Source organism: Chrysoperla carnea, chromosome 3, assembly GCF_905475395.1.
Source record: "Chrysoperla carnea chromosome 3, inChrCarn1.1, whole genome shotgun sequence".
NCBI lineage: Eukaryota > Metazoa > Arthropoda > Insecta > Neuroptera > Chrysopidae > Chrysoperla > Chrysoperla carnea.
In genome coordinates, this window is record NC_058339.1 from 34,176,733 (window position 1) to 34,196,700 (window position 19,968).

At 26.4% G+C, this 19,968-nt stretch overlaps 1 protein-coding gene across 1 annotated transcript in view; it reads left to right on the top strand.

The window, feature by feature from the left end:
• Window positions 1-19,968, top strand: part of LOC123296859 (titin) — a 111,220-nt gene that overhangs the window by 38,796 nt on the left and 52,456 nt on the right. Inside the window, exon 3 of the mRNA XM_044878535.1 lies at window positions 17,872-17,985. Coding sequence (XP_044734470.1) covers window positions 17,892-17,985 — 94 coding nt within the window. The 5' untranslated portion in view covers window positions 17,872-17,891. The remainder of the gene's footprint in view (window positions 1-17,871; window positions 17,986-19,968) is intronic.

A 19,968-nucleotide genomic window follows, 5' to 3' on the forward strand; every position in this document is an offset into this window, starting at 1 on the left:
AAAGTATAGAGGTAACATGATAAATGTCACTTCAATCATATCCCCAAACAATTTTCAGCATTTAATAAAGCTCATTACTACCCCTTAAACAGAAACTCGTTATATCCTTAATTAATATTCATTAAAACTTTTATTAAGATATTTTTCAAATGGTTAAATTTGATTCCTATTAATTATCAATTCACTATTGAAAATTTTAGAAACAAATCAAATTGATTCCGAATGAAAAACAGATGTTTTTAAAAGAACTTACATAATTGATTTGAAATTATCTCATAAATTTCGGTATCAACTGTTTATGACATTAAAATAGTAATGGACTAAGTAAAAACTTTATAGATGAATTACATTTATATAGCATAAAATTGGCTATCAAAAACCTATTTGTACATAATTTATATGAAAAGTTTTAATAAAACCGTTCCTCTTTAGGTGGAGATATTACTTAGATATGATAATTTTATGTCATTAATCTCTGTTGCCACAAAACAAAATAAAAACCAAGTAGTTACAAAATAATAGTTTATAATTCTGTTATTCTAAAAATGTTTTTACGTTTTCATATCATTTTTATTCAAATTTTGTTATATATAAATGTTAAAAAAAATATGTTATCAGTAGTTTTATAGAATAAATTTTAATATTTTTATTTTAATTGCAAATTTAGATCTTAATTGCATGCTTAGTCTATAAAGAAAAATATTATAAACTTTAAAAAAACTTAGTTGTTTACTTTTTAAAAAGGAACATTTTTTACATTTAAAATTTTGTTCTATCTCTAACGGCTTAGAAGATGGGTCCTACGAACCAAGACCCAATTGGCTTATGTGGCTCATTTACGAACTTGACCTCATGTTTTACGTTTTAAGCACAGCACGCTATAAAAATTTCAGCTTGATATCTCTTTTCATTTTTGAGTAATCGTGATGACAGGCGGACAGACAGACGAAAGACAAACGACAGACAGACATCCAGAAATGGACTAATTAGGTGATTTTTATTTTAACACCAATGCCAAAATTTTGTTCATAGTATTAATATTTCTATGCGTTACAAACTTGGAACTAAACTTTATATACTATGAATATTTCATATACATGGTATAAAAAAGATAAATTTGAAATATGCACAAGAAATAAAAAACTTTTTTTTATATTAAAATTTATTGATTAAAAATAAACAAGTATCTCACACATACTGTTCAAACTCAAATAAAATAATCCACAAAACAAAACCAATATGATTATCAGGAAATATTCAATTAAAACATTTTTCATGCTCTATTTACCACATATTTGCCATTCAATACGATACTCCTCCAATCATTTTATTCAACTGCATATATATTTTATTACCATATAGGTATATCGCACTTACTCTTCTAGCTAATATTATGTAACAATTTTCAATATATTTTCTCTATCGTACAGTTTTTATTACAATTTATTGTACAAGTTGTGTCAAGAAATCTGTTTGTTATTTCACGGACAACTTCAGATTCCGAACAACTTCCATTAATTTTATAAACGCAAAGTGGTCAATACTTTTTTGTCAAGGATTTTTTATTTTAATCATGATTTTTTGTTTTATCTTTTTTCGAATTAAAATATATTTTTATAGAAGAGATCTCAGAAATATTGATGAATGTTTAAATTAGGTCATACCATTAAAGCCTTGGCAAATAACTATTTAATCATTTACATGTAGCCCTCTTCTATTATAGTTTATTAAAAAATAAAAAATAAAATCTCAATTCTACAATACACAACCTATTCTAATAAATTTGTGACATCCGTCACAAATATTTTCGATTATTCTCATTAAAAATATTTCACCATTCACCGCTATCATTTGTAACAAGTGAAAACAAACAATTGACAGAATTAACTGTTAAAATTCGGTGTATAGACAGTACTGACTCCGCAATCGTTGATTTTTTTACGTCCTCTAAATAAAGAAAGATAGCCACTCTTTGATTATGTACACACACATAAATAATATTTTCATATAACACATACCCAATAATGTTATAAGCTAATTTGCGCCCTGACGGGTTAACAGTGATGTTTACGAAGAAATGTTTCAAACAAAAGTTGTTAATTTTTTTATAAAAAACATTGTTTTATATTTAATTTTTTGTTCTATCTCAAACGGTTTAAAAGATGGTCTATGTTGCTCATTTACAAACTGTCTTTTTACGTTCTGCGCACGCTTTAAAAATTTCAGCTTGATATATCTTTTTGTTTTTGAGTTATAGTGATCACAGACGGACAACCGGACATGTACTTGAAAGGTGATGTTATGAACACCTTTACCAAAATTTTGTTCGTATCATCAATATTTTAAAGCGTTTCAAACTTGGAAGTTACTTGATATATTCCATATATAAGGTTAGTATAGGTTATATTGGCTGTCCACGAAGGACACACTTAAGCTATAGAGCTCATTGTGATACCCATATATGTGTTTTACCACCTTTCCGCTGATAATTTCATTTATCAGATCCTCAATTTCATAGGCTGAGTGCATACATCATCAGATACACCATCATATCACAAGTATTAATTAAATTAATTTTGTTGCGATGGCGGGAATAGAACCCGCTACCCTAAGCATGCCGCGGACAGAATTTGTTACGCCTTAATCAACTGAGCTAATAGGGCGACATATTTCATATATTCATGGTATAAAAACACACTTACATACAAAATATCAATCATTATTATTTCATATAAAATGCATATTAATTTATAATATTCACACATACACTCACTGTCAGAAAAAGTGCCACAGTTAAAACATTCTAAGCGTAAGCATCATATGTTATGTTATAATAGTAACACTTAGAATGTTTTAAAACGAGCATTTTTTGTGACATTGAGTATACCTCTACCTATATAATAACAATTATTATGAAAACATTATTTCTGCATATTGAAATCAATTAAAAATATTTTTTTATTAGTATGTAAATTGAATATATTTGTCAATGCATCATCATAGACATACAATATTTAAATACTAGTCTTTATTATTTTTTTAACATTCATAAAATATTTATTTATTTAGCAAATAAGAAACACCGTTAAAAAAACATAACCTAATGGGCTATGTATGTGTTTGTATGTGATATGTGTGTATTGTATGAGAAGTTGTAGAAAAATTACCTATTTACTCTTATTACTATTTTAACATTCGTATGATATGTGTCATTAATTAAGAGTGTTAAAAATACTTCAAATCATTGATTGTTGCGTAAGAATGTGATAAACATATTTAATTACACTTTTTATACCATGTATTTTAAGTATACCAAGGTATACTAAGTTTAGTGCCAAGTATGTAACGCTTTAAAATATTGACACTATGAACAAAATTTTGGTATGGGTGTTCATAAAATGAACACCTAGTTAGTCCATTTCCGGTTGTATGTCTGTCTATCTATCATCACGATTACTCAAAAACGAATAGAGATATCCTTATAAAAAAATAACCAACTTTTGTTTGAAACATTTTTTCGTAAACATCACTCTTTACCCGTGAGAGCGCAAATTATGCGCAAATTGTAAACTGAGAATGTATTATATAGAGAATATTAATTATATATGTGTGACATGTATGTATGTGTAATGTAATAGAGCTTGTTACTATAGCGTGTTATTTAATTTTTGCAAACTATTATTTATTATGTGTTTTTTAGTTTTGTAGACTATTAACAAAAATTCGGTATAATAAAAGGTGGGAGCGCAAATAAATGTATATATTTTAAGATATGGAAATCGATAATCTTGATCAGGATTATCAAATAAATTTATTAAATTATTGTCATGGGTCCTTAATAAGTATTCCAAAATTCGAGTTAATCCGACGTTTGGAAGAGTATGAAGCTATGAAGAGAGTGTTAAAAATCAAGTGCAAGACAAAAATCAAAATCACGCAAATTATTGAAAAAAACTTTTACCTCCTGCCACTATTATACTTCAGTATATCTGTCTCGTCTTGTTTTGAGTGTCACAAATAGAATTTCACTGTAAGCCGGGATTTACTATATATAATCGCTACTATATATAAATTTTATAGGTTGTTACTTCGTTAGCACCAAGTCTATTTGATAAAGCTCCGTGTAGCATTGAAGTTACTTCACAACTAAATTAATTTCTCATATAAGCACTGTAAAATAATAAATAAAAGGTATATTTTACTTGAACTTTTGAAAATTAAAATACATAAACTACTTCTCACACAAAAAGCGCGAAACCAGACCAAAGGAAAAAAACGTACACTACTTTTGAAAAATAAGTTTATACAAACTGTTTACGAATTTTTATCTGCAATGACAACAAAAATCAATATTAATTCAATAAACTCAATTTCATTGATAAATTCAAATTAAAAACCTCCTCATTAATGTCTTTTATTAACATGATAGTAAAAAAAAAAATTAAAATAAATAAATTTTAAAGTTATTAATAAATACAAGATAAAAGAATATATCATATTGGAATTCATATATTTTTATTGATAATGAAAAACTTATGTGTTAAACAAACTTTATTTCCTCAATATATTTATTATTATATTATTCATCATATATATTATTTATTATAAAAAAGACATATTTTAGATGAAACAACAGCTAATAAATACTTCCTTATGAATGTAATAAGCATATTATATAATAATATTTTATGAATTATTAAGTATTTACTTTTTAAATACGAATATAAGGTACATATAATTAATAATGGCGTTTATTATACTTACATATGAGTACTAAATAGGTACTTTAAAAGTATTTATTGTAAATAAATAAATAAAGTATATTATTTGTATTATTATTATGATATTGTTAATGATATACTTCTTACATACAATAGAATATTATAGTTAAATTATTTATAACTAGAATGTATGTAGGCACATATGAACAAAAAACTTTTAACAAAAAGACTTCAAATGAAAAACTTTTCCAAAATAAATTAATATGCACTAAAAAGTAAAAAAAATAACGATAATACCTATAATGAAGTTAAAATTATTGTTATTTTTGGAGTTGGTGTCAGCCAAGGAAACAACTCTGATAGAACAGTTTGCTACATTAGGTTGGCTGACACCGACTCCAAAAATAACAATATGCATATTATTTTATTTTGGAAAAGTTTTTCTTTTGAAGTCGGTTTTCTTTTTGTTAAATTTTTTTTTTTTTTTTTTGTGATTTTTAGTGAATCTGAAGTATACTAACTAATTTGTCACTAAGAAAAGAATGATCGAAATCGGTTGGCGTGATATTGATTATTCGCCCTCTTGTTTTCTCATGGATGCCGTTGTCAAAACTGAACCAAAATGAAATGGGACGACACAGAAAGTACCAGGTTTTAAACAGATAAATCATCAAAATCGGTTTACTCAGTCGAAAGTTCTGAGGTAACATATATTTAAAAAAAAATAAATTCTTGGAGACAATTTAATGGTTAAGAATGTACATGCAGTCTTTCACGAGCAAACACAAACTTCTTAACGCTATAGACCTATATTTTATTGGCGTTTAAATGATTTGTTTATCTAGTACAGAGTGCTCTATTTATTAAAGTCAACTTTGAGATATATTAACACGGTATCGGAAAGAGTATAATTTGGCGCTACCAACTCAAAGAAAATACTACTTAGGTATATCATTTTACTGTACTCTAAAAAAACTGTTTCATATATAGACCATTATAGAGTGAAATACCGCATTATCAAATGTATTTGCAATCCCATAATTTAAATAATTTAAAAAACTAAGACAATGCTTACGATCTTTGCCGTAAAAAGACATGTATTATTTTTACACATTTTTTTTGTGCAATTTGGCATTGTAAGTTGTTTTACAATTCCGTATGCAGCGTAATGAAGCTTTATTTTCCTCATATACGATTAATATACTCAAACATCCTTAAGAACTAAAAATTGATGCACATCAACAAAAATATAGGTTTTTGTATTACAGTTTATTTACTTTGTCCCAAACGATTATTTATTAAAAACAGTTTCTTTTTAGTCAAGTAGACATGCAACGAATATAAAAATATAAATTTATAATCGTAAAAATCAATCTGTTACACGTTATCGACAGCTACAACAATTTCGGGTGATATGTAATTACTAATCGGTGGATGTTTACATTTTTTGATATTTAATTAGTAATTTTTTTTAAATTTTTTTTCCTTCTTCAAAAAAAATAATTATTAAAATAAAGAAGAAGACTCAAATATATATTTTGAAACAATAATATTTTAAGATCAAAATTTTACATACAATTATATGGCGTCATATGTATACAAACATATAATATATAATTATATAATTAGATATAATTATCTTATTAGTAATCTAATATATTATATGGAGTTTAGTTTACTACATTCTTATAATTGTTTAAATTAATAGGAATTTAATCAAAATAAATTATATATTAGAAATAATTTTTTTCACTCTCTTTGTTTTAATAATAATAATAACATTAAAAATTAATATTAACATTTTTTTCGTGTTTTTTCATCATTTTGTTCTAATCAGGCAAGGTCAGATAGATTTCAATTACGTCTCACTGGATTGGTGTTAAACAAACATAAGTATGTTTAAATCTTTGAACGGGTTAGATGACGTGGATACCATCTTTCCAAAATGAATTCAAACGGTTTTTTTAAGTTTATCGTAACATTATTCCTTCAAACAACGATGTTTTTGAATATTTGTTTAGCCATGCAAAATTTCTGAATCAAATGATTTAGATAGTTATTAATTAGCTGGTTAAAATTCTGCATGGCAGATTAATAACCCCTATTTGCTTGCCTGTGACACAGACGGTAGATTGGTATAGAAATATTTCTAATACTGCGTGATTCGTGTATTAAAAATCCGGACGAGGTTTAAACAAACATGTTGACTAACTATCGGATGACAGTGCGAGTAAATTACGATATATTTTGTGTGAGTATAAGTAAAGTGGATTCCTTCCATAATCGGATTTCTGAAAACTGTCTCTCTTCTCAGTCTGTTACACTGATAGTAGAGGACTGGGACAATAGTCTCTTTGGCAAGACTGAAGAAATATTTGTTTGTCCTGCGCGTACCTAACATTGCTTTCTGCATAAGAAAGGGGTAATATTAGGATGATTTAATCGATGAGAAAGAAACCAGAACTATCTCCTGAATTCATTGACAAAAAAAATTTAAATCCGGTAGAATTTTAAAATAACATCACCCATTTCATCTAACCTAGAAGTTTCTTTTATTAATATTTTGCTTGACTCATCTTTAAAAAAATGTACTTTTTTCAAATAACCCTGTAATAGTTCCTCAAAAAAAAAAGATTGCATGACGTGCTATTGATAAATGTATAGATATTTATCATGCAACTAATCAGGTATTTAATAAAATATTTTCTTATATAAGAAAACAATAAGTTAACATTACTAATTATTTATACATTTTCAAGCAATATTTTGAATAATTTATTAATTATTTTGTATTAATTAATTGATTTTATTTGCAATCATAATTATTACTTTTATTATTAATCCAACAAAATCTACCGCGTTTTTGCAAGAATATTAATTATAGATGATTAGTACCTAAAATATTGCAGATAAAATTTATCCTTTTCGCTGCGTTGATTGTACAGGGACCAAAAAATATTTTAAGAAATGTGATATAACAGTGACTTATTTTGTCATTCAGCGTCGTTTCATCATAAAAAATTTTAAGCGAAAAATAACTTTATTATTAACAGTTTTCTTTCTTTCTTTCTTCCATATAAGCATAATTATTCGGGCTTCCACATAAGCATAACTATCAATTGTTCTTATTCTTCTTATTTGTTAACTTGAATTTACTAAAAGAGCTTGAAGACTAAGCTAAAATCACTGTCAGATTTTTACCGCATCGTAACGGATTCTACCATAAACATCGTAGAAAATAACTGAAAATTTATTGATGACATTACTTAATTAATGAGTTATGAATATATTTGTTTCTAAAGAATCATACAAACCACGCCTTTTTTGTTGTACAAATTTTAGCAATTTCAATTCGAAACACAATTATTCCACAAATGAACTGAATATGTTGAACACAAATTGGAAATACCAAAAAATTTCTTACAAATATTTAATAAACTTTCGCACGAGTCTTATGAATACCAATTAAAGTTAACTGAAACGATAAAGATAAAGATATTTTGAAATATACTGTTCGAGGATAAACGTTCAAACTAAAAAGAAATTTTTATTGAAAAATCACAATATCTAAGCGCAAGTAAAATTTATAAAAAATATAAAAAAAATAATATAGTAAAAAATTTTGTAATACGTGCAAAAAAACAGCCTTTGAACAGTTACTTTTCTAATGTAATTAGGTGTATCATTTAATACGCGATATCTAACGGTAATGATCAAAGACTTCATCATATGTATGTAAAATTATCTTGAATATTCTCTGTCCTTTGTAAAAGGGTTGATTTCATATTAGTATATTGATTAAGTAAGTTAAAGCTTCCAGCGTTTGGTCTGAACTGCTCAGTAATTTCACTTAAGAATCTGTAACATAAGATGTGACCTAGTCCTTCATCTTGAATTACACATATCATTATTTTTATTATCTCTGTTTTTTGTTGCTCCTTCCAATTGTATTTATCACGAAGCACAAGGTTCTGAGTATACAACAATCTTCGAGTTTTTGCCATGTGTTCATCTGTTTTTACAGATAATTTCATACATAGCTCTACCTTATTTAACGTGTTGATCGGTGAAATTGTGGTGAGACTGTTATCTTCGCGCTGTCTTACCAGGTCATCTGGTATTTTGTTCCTTTGTGTTTTTTCTTTTGAGAAATTTTGAAAATAAATGGAGCTAATTGAAATTGATTCTTAACAGTTTTAGTTTCGTTATTCTTCCAAGGACTATTTTACTGAGAATTTTATTAATTTATTAGTGTATTATCCAAATAAACACAGGATACCTCTGTCATAAATATTCATAACGATAACTCATGTAAACTTATAGATGATTATTCTCATTAAAAAAGTATTGATCCAAAAACACAATTCCGGTTATTTTTCAACAGGTTTTTCATCTCATATATATTAAATAAAAATAAACGCTTTTTTTCATCATAAACACATATTATCCGGTGTGACGAACCAACAATAATAAATAAATGGACAACAGACAGATAGACGATTTATATACACCTATGACAAACAATATAATTACTATATTAAAGTACTCACTTCATGATAATAGTTATTTTTTTGCAATTATTTAACCTTCTAATCTATAAATAATTAAAAGATTCACTTACACACTTCGTTAACTGTTGAATTATTCTTTTTATTTAGAAAAAATATTTTTATAGAATTTTTTTTCTTGCTATTATTATTATTTTTATTTAATAATAATAAGAGTTTTTGTTGCTTTTTTAATGAAAACAAATTGTTACTAAATAGATAACATGATTTTGTGTTTAACATAATATAATTAAACGAATCAGCAAAGTGAATTTTTTTTATTTAATAAAAAAAAAAGTATATAATTACTAATTTTCTGTTTTTGTTTTTTTTTCTTCTAAATAATAGACCAAGCCCAAAGTTTATTATATTTTTGTGGTTTTCTTAAATGATGGATATATATTCAAAAAAAAAAGTTTTAAATCAAAGGTACCTACCTTTTTATTAAGTCAAATTTTACCGTTTAAAGTATCAGAGATATTGTACCTTAAATATACCTACAAGGGCAATTTTCATGGAAATGATTTTGAAATTTCAAAATTCATGGAAATAAAAGTTTCAAAAACACACAGTTAGTTAGTCTACCAGTTGCAATGGTAGATATTTCCTTGGTTTAAGAAAATATTAACTTGCTGTATAATTTCTTGGTAACATAATTCTTTTTACTGTGTAAGAATTCACTTATCTTGGTGTTTTAATACAAGCAGATATTCTAGTTAAAAACCTCATGAGGTATCGGTTTTTCATAAAACATTCAATAAAATTACATCATTATTCAAATAATAACAGCTTTCCGATTTAAACTGAAGCTATCAAATTTTAAGATTAAAAACTCTCGTATCAAACATATCAGAATAACTTTTAGACAAAACTTACTTTGCAGTTCATATAAATTAATCATTTTATTTTCTGGAAAATATTCACAAATTGTACATGAATAGATAAAATAACTGTAAATTGTGTTATGCTAATCGATATTATTAATTAAATACGGAATATGATAAAATCTTTTCAATTTTATTATATTGAATAATTTATAAATACCACAAACACATTTTGACAGGAAAATCAATGATAATTTAATAAATGACCTACAAAATATATAAGAATTTCCTTATAATATTCAATATTGAATATCATACATGATATAATGACTCATCCAAATAATGAAAATAAGAAATTGAACATTGACAAAAATATTTTTCAAATAGTTATATTTTTTAACACGATTTTATTATCTTCATATCTATGTTAGTACGTTGGTTAGTATGTTAGTATGTAACGGAAACTTTGAATATGATTTGGACCCCTTTAAAAAGTCGAAATAATTCTGGAAAGGGCCGATGGCAATTAACGATTTTCATATCTGAAAATATTTACATTTACTTGCGCTCCCACCATATTTATACTTAATTTTTGATAAATAAATATTAGACTAAAATTAGCTAAAAAACGCAAAATCAATAACATCAAATATAGTTTTCGATTCTTATATTTTTCAATAACCTTTCAACGATCAATTTAATTAAAATGTATATTAACACTTTAATATTGGAGTTATAACTTGTAACTATGCCAAATATTTCTATATAAGTATATTTTTATATAATTTTCGTAGAATTTAATAATAATTTTACATAATATTTAATTTTAAATTAACATATTATAATATAAAATTAATGTCCGTAATGTAATAATGACGTATATTAAAGGAGTCAGGTCAATCATCACCAAACATACATTAAATACATACACACATTCATACATGTAGACCTTGACACCATAATGATTCTGTTTGTCTCCGAAATTTCCAGGAGTCTATTCGTCTGTCTTTTATGTATTCTTTTATTTGTCTGACGATTGTTAAAGAAAAGTTTCGTAATGAAGAAAATTGAAGTTTTTACTTTGCTTTGTGAGTTGAATTTTTCTGCCGTTTCTGCTATAAGATACTTGTTGGCAACTCAATACATTAAAAAATGGCAGACAGTGTGCAACTGACGAAAAAGTTGAAAAATGGATTTAATTGTAAAAAAAAATCTATTTTCAACGTTTTCGTCAGTTAGGCTTTTTTTCACGTATCTTGTTAGTGATAACTTTCTTTTAACCCATACGTCAGATTAAAGGAAGTACCCTATAAGACAAAAAAACTCAATTTCCATAAATTCAATACACGAGCTAAATATCTTAACACGAAATTTTTTTACATATCGTAACAAAATTAGAAAATATCATATAAGAGATGCCAAAATTAAAATTAAAATTGGTAAAAAAAAAGCATGATATAAGCACTTTTAACGGCTAATGAGACAGAGAAATCGGAGATAGTATTTGATGTCATACACTAAATTTACCATAAGAACCCATGTTAAATTCTATTGTGCTAGAAAGAGACACAAACAAATCATTGATGGCTGTTATCTTGATGGTGTTTATTACATGAACGAATTTTTGTTAAAGCAAAAAAAAATCTGGAATATTTCCTATCAAATACTATTTTTTATTAAAAAAATTTGCCTTTATCAACTCTCCAAAAGCCCGTCAAGAAGAATCATAAAAATTTCGTTTTATTATAGACACACGGTCTAATAGGTACGTACAAACTAATACATATTAATGCCCAGTCCAATTGATAATGTTTAAAACGTGACAAACAAATAAAACATTTACAATTCCCACGAAATAATTCACAATATAACACATTATAGGTGCCTGTACCTATATAATACAATATGTGTACAAGTAATGTCCATTATATTTATAATATAAAATATATATATTTCGTATTTATTTATTTATTTTACTAGATGAATCCTGTTGACTAGTCAAATGAAACTAGTTCACTAAGTTGTGAAAACATTATAAGGGCTAGGAGATTAATCAATATTCTTCAATGGTGGACTTCACCTTCAAGTTTTTCTTAACCGTTTTCTAAGTTTCTACGGATGATTTATCTATTACTCAAACTGCTCGAGACTATCATAATGTGTGATAACTTCTAACTATATTCCAAGATACCAATTATGATTAGTCCAAATCAAGTTTCATGTACAGAGAACAGAGGATATTTATGTTTATTTCATGTTTAAAAAGTAGTAGCCACCGACAGTTTGCGCGCGGGTAGAGTATTTCAAAAAGTAGAAAAATTATTCATACAAAGTAGAAAAAATATGCATACAAAGTAAAAATTTAGAATTTTGTTAAAATATTCTAACATTTTAATTATAAAATAAGGAATAAATTGTAAGCTACTTATTTTCTTTAGAATAATTTACTGAAAGGCTAAATTTATTTTTTCCAATAAAAGCGTTTTAGCCCAAAATTCACGTGGTTTCTTCACGTGACCTCACAGATTTTAAAATATCATATGATTTCAAAGCTTTGAGCACACAGATACTAAGGACTTGGTACCATCACTTACTTTCAAATTCTTTTTCAAAAATTAACTGATAATCTGGTAAATGATTCATTATATATGATTTTGAACAAAACTAAATATATTTTTTAACTTGTTTGTGATTATACAATAGTTTATTCCAAAGATTGCATAAACCACTTTTATCTGCACAATATTTGCACAACATGAGCGCAAAGAAAAGCTTCCTAGTTGTCGTTAAAATTGATAAAAAATTACAAACGTAATCAGAAAGAAAGAAATTCCTTTGTGTGTGACATGAATAACAACAAACATTGTTTTCGTATTTTTATACCATGTATATATGTAATATCCAAGGTATACTAAGTTTAGTCCCAAGTTTGTAACGCTTAAAAATATTGATGCTACGAAAAATTTTTTCGTAAACATCACTGTTTCCCCGTGAGAGCGAAAATTAGACGCAAATTATATAGTATAATACATGGGAATATCAGTTATATATATGTGACATGTATGCAAGTGTAATGTGACAGTGTAATCAACACAGTCTATACACGGTATTTCAACAATTAACTCAGTCAAGTGTTCGTTTTCACTCGTTTTTAAAAAAAATTTAAAAAAAAAAAACCGTTTCAAAATGCTATTAGGCACCGTATATAAAAATATTTACAGTATTTATTGAAAGTAATTAATAAATTAGCTAGCAATATGAATATCCTGACGTTATATTTCAATGAATGATTATGCATAAAAATATACATATTATAAAATATGATGCTGCTATGCATATGGTAATAAGAAATTCAATTAACATACATATAAGGTTATTACTTAGCTTTGTGGTTTTTTTTTTATTTTTTGTTAAGAATAATAATCTCATCCAACATAAATTATTAACATAATTTATATATATATATATATATTTATATATAAATTATTTAATAAACTGTATCACACAAAGACCTTGTAATAAGCTCTCTTGCAACAAGTTAACTGTATTAAAAAATACTTTATATGATTTTGGTGACCTCTATGTGTTCAAACGGACCATTTATAGAATTTTTTTAGCGAATTTCCGAAGAAAATGGAGCTATTGCTTTTGTACCGATGATGAAATTTTGAAAAATTATATGTATGAGTCTATACGTTTATGTATCTGTAAACTCTCTAGCGGCGTTTATTGAACTCCGTGTGAATAAAACTTGATATCAAGAAGAGTTTTGGTATTTGGAAGGTCAAGTTCGTTAATGAGAAAAATCGATAAAGATAAAGGGGTGAGGGTTGCACAAAATAGAAAATATTTAAAAATAAAAAATATTTTTGTACTTTTTGATCAGTTTTAAGCAAAAATGTAAGTGGGATTTTTTCTCTAGGCGCTTAGTTTTTAAAATAAAAATTATTTATTCAATTTATGATTAATTCGATTAGCTAACGCATCTTTGGAACTTCCCCCTTCAATCTTTATTGTGATCCTTCTCGCAGAAGGAACGTAGTTTTTTATTATCATGTCAAGAAGACGTATTTTCTGAAGCCAATGTTTGAAATTAAATATCCATATACCGCAACTTAAATCGCAAATTACTTTCATTGTGACAAAGATCGATATATCAAGAAAATTTCGTAGCTCAATTTCATTGACCGTCAACTGGCGTAGCTCAGCGTAGCTAACACTAATCTATCATCGTCTTAACCATGCCACGTTGTCTACGGATGCTCACTATAGAGCTAATTAATCTTTAAATGTTTTTATACCGACACATTTATTAATACAATTATTTTCATTTATTTGGTCCTAGAATGCTTACTTGAAGTAAACCAGATTTCCTTAACTTTATATTTTGAAAAGTAAGGATACTTTCCGAACCTTGTAAGGCTAACTATTAATGTACAGAATATAAATCACTTGAACTGCTTAGAAAATTATCTGTCAAAATTTTATAGGTCTGTTATAGGTCTGTATCTCAAGCTTTTTTACTATGAGAAGAAATAAAAATTCCACTAAAAATTATCCATTACAATAAGATATCAATTATATTGATTATATTGGGTGATTTTAAATAAATACTTGGATAGAAGTAAATTTTGACATTTGCTAAAAGATAGAGCAAAATTTTTAACAAGGAACATAGTTGTAATAATAATACGATTCATACGATTTGGTACAAAACCAAAACATTGTGCGTAGCTCCTGACGCTTGTAATCACAAAACGTGGTTTTCTAAATGATTTAAGGATCATATATTTCATAAAATCCTTTAGATTTATGACCATTAAATAAAAAACAATAACAAGAAAATTTGTTTTAAAAATATTGGTTGAAATTGATTGGGGTTTCTATAAATAATTTGGTCAACATAGGATGATTGTATATAGATGTCGTGGGAAGCATACAAAATTATATTTTTAATATTTATGTACGCAGACACAACAGTGGCCGATGGTTATGAGACCACATTGTTAAAATTTTGTAATATAAATGGATATAATGGTTTATTACTTAAAATTTTTGTTGTTCATTGCACACATAAATAGTACGTATGTATTATGTACCTATAATTTTTTTTCTGATAACGGTTTTTGGTTTTTTTCCAAGTTTATTACATTTTTTTAATACGTTTATTTCATCATCATAATCGAGCATCAATATGATGTAATTATTCGGTTTTTAAAGATCTTTTTTTTTTTTGTGGATTATTGTCGATAATAATTATTATTGTGGTTTGTAAGAATAATTTAAAAATTTAATTTCATGCTACTTTGAACAAAATTGGTTTCATTAACGTTTTTTTTTTTTGTATTTTTTCGTAGAAAATATATAAGCGGAAGAAATTCTATAATTAAATTAGATGATACTAATAGTTATTGATTATTATTTTATGTTAGGGACCTACTTGCAATTAATGCTTTTTGTATACACTTTCCAATACATCCCTCTTTCATTACCCTACCTCTCCACCTTAAACGTGGAATTTCAGTAAATAGGAGCACTCTGGAAGTATAAAATTACTAAACATAATTGAAAACTGTGGTTTTTGCCAACATTCGGTATCTCTACCTTAATCAGGAAGGACATTTCCATCCACCAGGCGTTTTCTATATGGCTGTATCCCGAAAAATGGACAGGCAAATAGCATTTGACACTTAATTTTGCCCACTTGCCTTCATTAAACACAATATAGTAAAAAAAATTTGAGGAGTATACCATTCTTGCGATTGAGGGAAATTGGAAAATAGTGATACAAAATAGCAGGGAAATTCTATCGCTACCTATTTGTTTCTTGGTGCAGCCTTGGCGAAAAAGTTCTTTAACTTTTTGTTGATATTGAAACCTTGGCGAAGACATTTATCATAGACTTTAGTGTATATCTTCCGGACCATTAGGTTCTTTGTTGATTTAATCATATCTGTACCTTAAAAACATGAGAATCTCATTTTACATTGCCTTGAAAAGTGCAATGTAAAATGAGTATCAAATTAAATTATTTAAACATTAACATTCATCAAATAATAAAATAATTATTAATAGAAACACATAAGAGAGATGATATTTTCTCAATAATTATTCTAATTTAATTATTATGTATTTTTATGTGCTTACATAATCAATTATTTATGATTAATTAAATTAACATTAGCAATAATTTCCTGAATACCACTTAGTTGACAAAAATCTTTTAATTATTGTCTTTATATTTAATCATCAAGGTTTTATAATTCAAGTGAAAAAATTGTAATTAAAATTATTACTTATCTGTGCTTAAGAATTAAACAACAAAATATTTTGTATTGAAATATCATTGATAACAAAGCAAAAAAGCAAATCATAATTGCAAACAATTTGGAAAATTCTTTTTGAGAATTCGATTTAATAACAAAATTGTTGGCCTGCATATGCTAATTGAATATTTTATCGATGTTATATTGTTGGTGATGTGTATTTTGTTCACGATAGCTCATAATTTAAGAGCTAAAGAGTCGTATAGCAAGTTATGCATCATAAATGCTAAATATACGCGCTTCAAACAAAAATACTAAGGAATAAAAATCAGATATTTGTAAAACAGTAATTGCTTAAAATCATTAAACCAACCACCTTAATGTATTTATTTTACTTAAATATTAAGCAATATTTGAAATAAATATTGCTTGCAAATGAATTCATAATACAATAATTATTATATGCATTGATGTAGATAAATTAGCATTTTAAACAAATATTTATGTTTGAATGATTCATCTTTTCACAATACGGGAGAACGTTGATATTTCTGTTCTCCCGTATTAAAAAGTAACCTACCTGTCTCTTGGAAATCGTCCAATCTTGAAGGCCAATATAATTGTTGTTTTTATTTATGTATATAATATTATTTACTCAAATCATTTGCAAGCAGACATAAATACATAATTTTTGATTATTTATCATGTTTGTTTTAAATAAATACAGTTTTCGAATATTAATAACAGAAATTAATGAATTCTCATCATTCAAGGGTAGACACTTTTAAGATAGGCCTTCAAAAAGTATCAAGCTTCACTGTCTCAGTTCAGAAAACAAAAAAAAACTCGAATTGAGGAAATTAATAACTTCAATTTCTTTACCTTTTCTGAGGCTTAAATATCAAATCCAATTCAGGGTCAAAATCAAATTCAATTCTTTGAACTAAAAATATTTTAAATTTATCTCTCAAAGGTAAATTTCTAATCTAAATATCAATTATATTTTAGAGTCAATCGTATGCCCCGTTTCACTATTCCATATATATTTTGTTAAGATTGAAATTTTGGCCTCCAAAACAAGGACGATTTTCAATTTTTATTCGGTCGAAAAAATTAAATATATTAGGACAAAAAATCATCAATTTGATCTTTTGCGAAAATTTCATTGTAAATTGAGGTGGAAATGACAATATCAGTCCCGTTTATCTAAATTTCAAAACATTAATTTTCAATCTATCATAATTTTAATGAAATAAGAAAACTATACTCTCCCTCTCTTCGCGGTAAGCGTAAACATGAATTAAATCCATTGTCAATATAAAAATTTATCCAATAAAGCATTTTTCCATAAGTAATTTATCACATTGTTTTAAATAATAAATCAACTCTAAGCTTATAATATAAACAATATCTATATACGTATACATATAACATGGAGACTTCAATAGTTAAGTAAGACACGTAACCCATTTGTATAAATAAAGTAATTTTTTTTCTCTTTATTTTGTTTCAGTTAATAGAAGATTAAACGCCATGACGGCGTTAGGTTGGGGTCCTGGACCCTCACTGATATTTGGTGTCATATTTATTATGATATGTAGTATTTTCACGCAGCAAGCATTCGCTGGTAAGTAAATATAAAAAACTCTTTTTTTTTTTTTTTAAAACAAATTTGATTTTAAAAAATTATTCTCTTAATCGTATCAAATTACTCATTCTCAGAATTATCATCAATATTCAGGGCTAAGCAACTTTTTTTCAGAAATCATTACGATTTAATTGAAGAATTAATTTAAGCATGATTCGTTTTTTAATAACCACCGAAAACCTCAAGCAGGAGCTGTGAAAGTGTTTGTAACTGCTATGACATGTAAAAGAACTACATTCATTCAATGTTCGAGTTTTTGAATCAGTATTATTTCATTCCAACATAGATTTTGTATATAAATAACGGGGAATTCAAACAATTATTGATACAAATTTAACGCTAGATTTTAGTTTCATTAATCTATAAAATAAAATTTATTGATTTTATCAAATTAATATCAAATAGCTGTCTGTCCCAGATCATATATTATTGGATACAGTTTCAAATAACACAATGTGTTATATATTTGCGTCGTTTCTTATTTCAATGGAAATAAAATAAAATATTTTATAATTGGTTTAAAATGGTGTTATTATTTAAACAATTGTATTACGTCAAAAATTAATTAAAAAATAAAAATAATTTTATTTTCGCCCTACCAGGAAATTGATATGTAGACGATGATGAGTAGATTCTGAAGAATTATTCAAATTGATGTAATATCCGATCACATAAATTTTTTCCAAATACAATGCGCGAGGCAATTAACTTAATATTTGCACATAACGTATTATGACCTTCATTACGTCATTGTTTTTTTTACTAGGCAAGAATTCTTTCAAAATTTATGGAAATTTATTACGGTCGGAAAATTTTTTAATAGCTTTAAAATTTTGGATCGGTTGTAATTCCATAAGGAAAGCAAAATTTATTTTATGTGATCCTTGACAAAACGGGGTTTTATTAATAGACTTCCTGAACGTCATGAAATAGAACACCTCGGCTATTAGAGTTTTCGAATGTAAAAAATGTTAGGCTCAATTTTACATCTTTTAAATTTATATCCTTAATAAATATTATATTATATTTATATCATCTTCCATAGTTTTTAACGTCAGTGAATTATCTTTAAAGATACAAAATAAACCGAGTGTATCAGAATAAATAGTCCTGTTGGGATGATAAAGTACACTAATAAAATATTTCGATATGCAGAACATGTGACCAGAAAGGCTTCCATTGAGAGCTTAAGCCGTTAGAAGTTTAGATTTTTTAGTCTGCTAGACATCTATTTATCGTTTGGTCAATCCTCAAACATGGATTTTTCCAAATTGATGAACAAAACAAAGAATTTTGATTTAATGAGTGTAAAATTTACAAACAAATATACAATTCACTGTTATTAGTACATGACATGCAATTATATGAAAAAGTTTTGACTCTGTTTGTTGTTGAATAGTTTACTGTAAAGGTCACACCATTAGTGGAATTTTCAATTATCATACATAAATTTATATTGTTTTCTTGTGGCAATGGAACAAAATAACAAAATGAACAATATAACTTATGAACATTTTGATATGTGCAGGAATTAGAATTAGTAGTACATTAGTACTAAAACTACACCTAATATATAATATGTGATGATTATACAATAGGTTAAAAAATTAGTTAACCATAACCGTATGAATGTGTGTTTATACGTGAAGTGTCTACATTATATTGGTGTAGTTGATGAGTGATGGATGTTGTTAGCAAAGCTAAAAGAATCTTTTAAGAAAAATTATGTATAAGATGATTGATTACGATCGACAAAAATTTATAAAACTGTTTTATTCTAAGATGTTTAGTCTTTTTATTATCCTTGTTATGGATTTAGTCAAGAAACGCGATGATGCATTGAGAATTCAACAAATTCTAGGGTGCGAAGCTTGACTATGTTACCGAAAGACCACGATTTAACCAGGCTTACTCTATTTACAGACACCCAACTTATATCGCTCGTATTTTAAAAGAAAACGT